This window comes from Macrotis lagotis, chromosome 3 (genome assembly GCF_037893015.1).
Source record: "Macrotis lagotis isolate mMagLag1 chromosome 3, bilby.v1.9.chrom.fasta, whole genome shotgun sequence".
Classification (NCBI taxonomy): Eukaryota; Metazoa; Chordata; class Mammalia; order Peramelemorphia; family Peramelidae; genus Macrotis; species Macrotis lagotis.
In genome coordinates this window covers 273,460,035-273,466,353 of record NC_133660.1, presented here as the reverse complement: position 1 = coordinate 273,466,353, position 6,319 = coordinate 273,460,035, and the positions used below count along the sequence as shown (strand labels likewise).

At 46.1% G+C, this 6,319-nt stretch overlaps 1 protein-coding gene across 1 annotated transcript; it reads left to right on the top strand.

Moving 5' to 3' along the window:
- The first annotated feature begins 444 nt into the window (after positions 1-444).
- LOC141516573 (interferon-induced transmembrane protein 3-like) lies at positions 445-2,674 on the top strand. Its single transcript, XM_074227596.1, has 2 exons — positions 445-676; positions 2,286-2,674. Exons 1-2 carry the CDS (start codon positions 536-538, stop codon positions 2,463-2,465), a joined length of 321 nt encoding a protein of 106 aa, XP_074083697.1. The 5' UTR covers positions 445-535; the 3' UTR covers positions 2,466-2,674.
- The last annotated feature ends 3,645 nt before the right edge of the window (positions 2,675-6,319 follow it).

Genomic DNA, 6,319 nt, shown 5'->3' with positions numbered 1-6,319 from the left:
TAGTAGTGCCCCTACCCTTCTTCCCCAACCCCTCCATCTTCTCTATGTCCTCACTAGGATTGGGTCATTTCCTATCTCCTGGCCTAAAGAGTTATATCCAGGACATGCCTTAGCCCCCCAAGACAAGCCTAGAACTAGATCTGACTGACTGCGCCATTCCTTTAACGAGGTACAGAGGAAAGGGGTCTGGGATAACTGGTGGGGGGGGGGGGGTCGGACAAAATCGTCTGGAACTGGTTCTGTCCAGGGAGGCTCTCTGGCAGGAGTTCCTGGAGGCAGGGGAATGTGTGGAAGGGGGGGGTCAGAGAAGTGAGGTCGGGAGGAGTTGGAGGGGGGAGGAGTCCAGAATTTCCTTTGGCCTCTCTCAGCTCCTGCCCCCAACTCCGCCCTGGTCACTACCTCCAGCGGGGTCCCCTGTTTTAGAACTCATAAGAACCTTCAGACATTTGGCCCAGCTACTCAGTCTCGGGAGCCCCAGCCGGTGCGCTCCGTCGGAAGCTGCCCAAGCTCGGCCCTCGCCCCATCGCTCCAAGTCATGCCCGAGCACACGGTCATCACCATGCGGGCCGGAGGTTCGGACCCTCCTCGGGACTACCTGCTGGCCTCCCTCTTCAACCTGCTGGTGTTGGGGAACCCTTGTTGTCTCAGCTTCGCGGCGCTCGTTTATTCGGTCAAGGTAACTTCAGCACCCGAGGGGCGGGACAGCTGACTCCCCAAGAGAGGGATCCTCCACTCGGCTGTCTGGCGCCTTCCCTCGGGGCTCCCAATCCTCTCTTTCTTTCCTCTCCCCCACCCATCCTTCCTCTACTCTCCCCCTTCTCCCTTTGCCTGTCTCCCCTTCTCCCCAGATTTCTTCCATCTCTTCCTTCTCCGGCTTCCTTTCTTCTCCCTCTCTCCCATCCCTCCTTCTCCACCTTCTCCCACTTTCTTCCTGCTCCCTCGCCCCTGTCCTTTCTCCTTCTCTTCCTCTCTTCCTTCCTCCCGCTTCCTTCTTTCTCCCCTTGTTCCCCAATCTTTCCTTCTTGCTCACTCCCCTCACTTGCTCTTCCCACCCCCTTCCTTCCCTCTCAAGCTCCTTCCTTCACCCACTCCCTTCTTTTTCTTCTTTGTTTCTATCCCTTTCTCTGCTCTTCTTGATCCTTAGTTCGTCCTCTGAGGCCCCATTAAATTATGATTATGATTGGGGGTGGTCAGATATTCCCGGTCCTTGAGACCCTCCAGGAAGGCGAACTCACATTCCACCAAGGATAAGGAGTGTACCCCTACAACCCTTAAGGGAGGACATTGCTGCAGGGGGGAAAGAAGCTGGTTCTGGAGTCAGTTACTATGAGAGGGAGCCACAGAGGAGATGGGGTGGAGGATAGCTCCCTGGATGCAGTGCTTGAAGTGGCTTTGGGAAGATGGGGGGGGTCTCCAAAAGGAAAGAGGCCATTTAGATAGGGGGCAGCCTGAGAAAAAGAACAGGGATGGCATAGGCCTGGGAAGACTCAGGGAAGCTCAGCACTTCCACCTGGCCCAGGTGGGTGCAGCCAGGAGAGGGAGACCAGTTCTGAATGAGTTTGAACTAGGTGGGGCCATGGAGAGAGGATTGGCACTTGGCTGGATATTGGGGGAAGAATCAGAGAGAATGGCTTTTGGGTTTGGGGTCTGGAAGATGGTGCAGCCGCCAGGTAGAGCAGCTAAGCAAGCAGAGTGCCTGTCTGGGGTTCAGGAGACAGGTCAAGACTGGAGTGGAGGGGGACTAGAGTGGTGGTCTTGGAAAGTCGATAGGATTCCCAATGGTAGGATGACAAGAGACTAGGAAGGCTAGGGCTAAGCAGCAAGAGGAAGAGTAAGGGCAGAAAACTCCAGAATTTCAGGGCCCTTAAGCCGAAGTAGGAGAGAGGAAACTCTGGCTGAGTTGTGGTGGGGTGACTGGAAACTGCCAACCAGTACCTTGAGAAGGGACTACCATCATGTTGCCAACCCACCCTGGTTATAGTACCGCCTCCTGAACTCCTAAGACCCTTCTTCAGGGCTCACACAGCCTGATGGGGATAACCCAGCTCCCAGTCCTTTATCCTCCCAGATTTAATCCTTTTTGCTATTCTCCAACTCTGATCTTTTCCAGGAATTCCACACTCTCCTCCCCAGACAAATCAAGTCTCCCTGGGACCCATGGGTAGGGGTGGGGGTCCTGATCGTCACTCCTATTTTGTAGTGGGGAGACTGAGGCTACAGAGTCCTCCATGTACAGGAATCTCACTCTCTGCTTTCTGTGTTTGTCTATCTATTCCTACTCCTAGTCCAGGGACCGGAAGCTGGTTGGTGACATGGATGGTGCTTTGACCTATGCAAACACTTCCAAACAGTTGAACATTGGTGCCTTCATCTTGAATTTGGTGGTCCTTTTCATCATCATCATCATATGTTCTGTTTACCTGATTCCTTTATTTTATGCCATACAAAATAGGAAGCAGTACTAGGCCCACACCCTGCACTTCTCAGGGACACCTGCCTGCTGCCCCAGGCATCTTTGACTCCCATAGTAGGCAAATCCCCTCACCTAGTCCCACTCCCTTGTCCCAAAGGGGCAGCCCCTAGGGCCCCTCCCTCCCATAGACATCCAGAAGCTCAGAACACTTAGTGTGTGGATCAGAGAGGGTTTTTAAATAAATTAAATAAATGATTTGGTTTCCGTCTCAGTTCTGTGTGTCAGAGTCTCTGACTACTAATAGTTTCCAATAAATGTCAGAGTCAGATATAACTGAAATGATCAAACAACAGCATAAATGTCTCTGGGTCCCTCCAATCCTCCATCTCCCCCAAATCTCCAGAATTCAAGTCATCCTTTGGGGGACTGAAGTAGGACAGAGGAGGGAGTGATAGGAAGGTTTGTGAGGGAAAAAGGGCATTTTAGATATCAGTTTCATAAAAGGAAAGGACCAGGGAAAACTAGGGAAAAGAGGGAATCATCCAGTTTGGCCTCAAAGTAGGGGATTAGGGAGGGCTAGACAGGAATAGAGTAAGGATCTGGGGCAGATTATGTGGGATGAGACTGGGAGGCAGTTTTACAAACCCTGGCTCAGGGACTTGGATCAAATCTTGACTCCAACACTTCCAGTGGGACCTTAGTCACTTTGCCTACCTTGTTTCATATGTTTAGCTGTAAAATGAGGGTGATGTTATCTGAAGTCTCTGTCAATTCTCTCTCCGTAATCATTAGGAGAGAGGGACCCTGCCTTCTAAGAGTTTCCCACAAATGAATTAATGTTTGAAAGAGGAAGAGAAGGGAAGAGAAGCCACTGGAAGTAAGGGAGGTACTGATAGAGTCCCCAGAGGGGGGCATCTTATGTATTGCACATAGTCCAAGCCTCTTGACCCCTCTGAATTGGTTTCCCAGCCTAAAAACAGGGATAGAGGTAGATTAGACAATCTCTAAAGATCATTCTCAATTATGACCTATGACCAATGATCTGGGTGGGTGGTGCTGATGAGTGAATGGTGTCCTGGACCACCAACCACTCTCTGAACTGTTGCAGGGAGGGGAACCAGAGATGGTGTCATAGCTAAGACGTGTCCAGGAAGCTCTTCTGACATAGATAGTAGTGGGGGTATTGGGCAAGGATGGTGTTTGCATTCATTTGAGATAAGTTATCACCAAGTTGAAGTGGCAGACTATCAAACCTGCATGACCTAGCTTCTAGCTTGACTCACAGGTTGAACACATGGTCAGGATCAAAATGAAGGTCAAGAGAAAGCATTTTAGCAGGGCAGAGAAGATTACAAAGATTTGTTCTCAATATCTATAAGATGACAGGATTTAAACATTTTAACAATGCAGAAAAAGATTACAATTTTTTTTTCTCTCCAAGGCAAGTGGGATTAAGTGGCTTGCCTAAGGCTACACAGCTAGGTGATTTTTAAGTGTCTGAGGTTGGATTTGAACCCAGGTACTCCTGACTTCAGGGCCGGTGCTTTATCCACCACACCACCTAGCCACCCCCCAAATTTTTTTCCAATTGCAATATTTCTCTATGCCCATAATTTTTTGCACCAAGTTTATCATTCAGCTCTATGCTGTAGATATGATCCCATTCTGAGCAGCAAGGTTCAAGGACATCTGCTGGTATGTCCCTAGAAAAGCAGGCAAGATGGGCAAGGATTAGAGGAGTTGGACATGTCTAACCAGAAGAGAAGACATTTGGGTGAGATGATAGTTGACTTCAAGTTTTGTTCTGCATAACCAGAAGTCCCTGGGAGGAGGGGAAAGTTACAAGGAAATCATTTTAGATTGGACACAAGAGTATCCTCCTCTAGAGAACTGTCTCCTCTTGGTGTCATGCACTGTCCTCTCCCTCTAGTCCTTCATGGAATGACTGGATGGTTCCCTTGGAGAGGTATTCTATAGGAAATCTGGGAAAGGTACTGATTGGACTAAGCAGTCCTTTCCAACTCTGAAATCCCAAGTGGGAACTTTGGAAACCAAGGCAGCATACCTTGGAGACAGGGGAAATTGGAAATTGATCCCTTGGACCAAGATGGAAACATAGAAAATGTCAGACACCAAGCCCCAAGGGGGCCTGGATTCTTACCATGTGGACTCTTAAGATTGTATGTAGCAGAGAGAGTGTGGGCTTTGAGGGACATTTTATGAAGGGCAGCTGCTAAACAGAAGGAAGCAGTGATTAATTAAAGAGTCAGTCTGAGACTGAGAAACCTTTTGAAAACAATTATAAAACACTTCTCACACAAATTAAATCAGATTTAAATACCTGGGCAAATATCAACTGCTCATGGATAGGGAGAGCTAATATAATAAAAATGACAATTCTACCAAAACTAAACTATCTGTTTAGTGCCCTACCAATCAAAATTCCAAAAAATTACTTTAATGAGTTAGAAAAAATTGTAAGTAAATTCATATGGAGAAATAAAAAGTCAAGAATTTCCAGGAACTTAATGAAAAAGAAAGTGAAAAAGAAGGGGGCTTAGCCCTACCTGATCTAAAATTATATTATAAAGCATCAGTCATCAAAAGTGTTTGGTATTGGCTAAGAAATAGAGTGCTGGACCAGTGGAATAGACTAGGTGCAAAAGCAGGAGACGATTATAGTAATCTGCTGTTTGATAAACCCAAAGAGTCCAGCTATTGGGATAAAAACTCTCTGATAAAAAAAAACTGCTGGGAAAATTGAAACTTAGTATGGAAGAAACTTAGATTAGACCAACATCTCACACCCTATACCAAGATAAGATCCAAATGGTTACAGGATTTGGACATAAAAAAAATAATACTATAAGCAAATTAGAAGATCAAGGACTAGTTTACCTGTCAGATCTATGGAAAGGGGAGCAGTTTATGACTAAGGAAGAGTTGGAGAATATCACCAAAAGCCAACTAGATGATTTTGATTACATTAAATTAAAAAGCTTTTGCACAGATAAAACCACTATAACCAAGATCAAAAGAAATGTAGTAAAATGGGAAACAATCTTTACAACTATTGATTCTGACAAAGGACTCATTTTTAAAATATACAGAGAACTGAGTCATATTTTTAAAACAAAAAGCCATTCCCCAATTGACAAACGGTCAAAGGATATGCAAAGGCAATTTACAGATAAGGAGATCAAAGCAATCCATAGTCATATGAAAAATTGCTCTAAATCATGACTTATTAGAGAAATGCAAGTTAAAGCTTCTCTGAGGTACCACCTCACACCTCTCAGACTGGCCAATAAGACCAGTTGGAAGGGTTGTGGGAAATATGGGACACTATTACACTGTTGGTGGAGCTGTGAACTCATCCAGCCTTTCTGGAGTGAAATTTGGAACTATGCCCAAAGGGCAACAAAAATGAGCATACCCTTTGACCCAGCAATACCACTACTGGGTCTATACCCTGAAGAGATGATGAAAAAAGATAAAAACACCACTTGTACAAAAATATTTATAGTAGCCCTGTTTGTGGTGGCAAAGAATTGGAAATCAAGTAAATGTCCTTCATTTGGGGAATGGTTTAGCAAACTGTGGTAGATGTATGTCATGGAACACTATTGTTCTATTAGAAACCAGGAGGGATGGGAATTCAGGGAAGCCTGGAAGAATTTGCATACTGATACTGAGTGAGATGAGCAGAACCAGAAAAATACTGTACACCCTAACAGCAACATGGGAGTGATATTCAACCTTGAAGGACTCGCTCATTTCATCAGTGCAACAATAAAGGACAATTTTGGGCTGTCTGCAAAGGAGAATGCCATCTGTATCCAGATAAGGAGCTGTGGAGTTTGAACAAAGTTCAAGGACTCTTCCCTTTAATTTAGGAAAAAACCC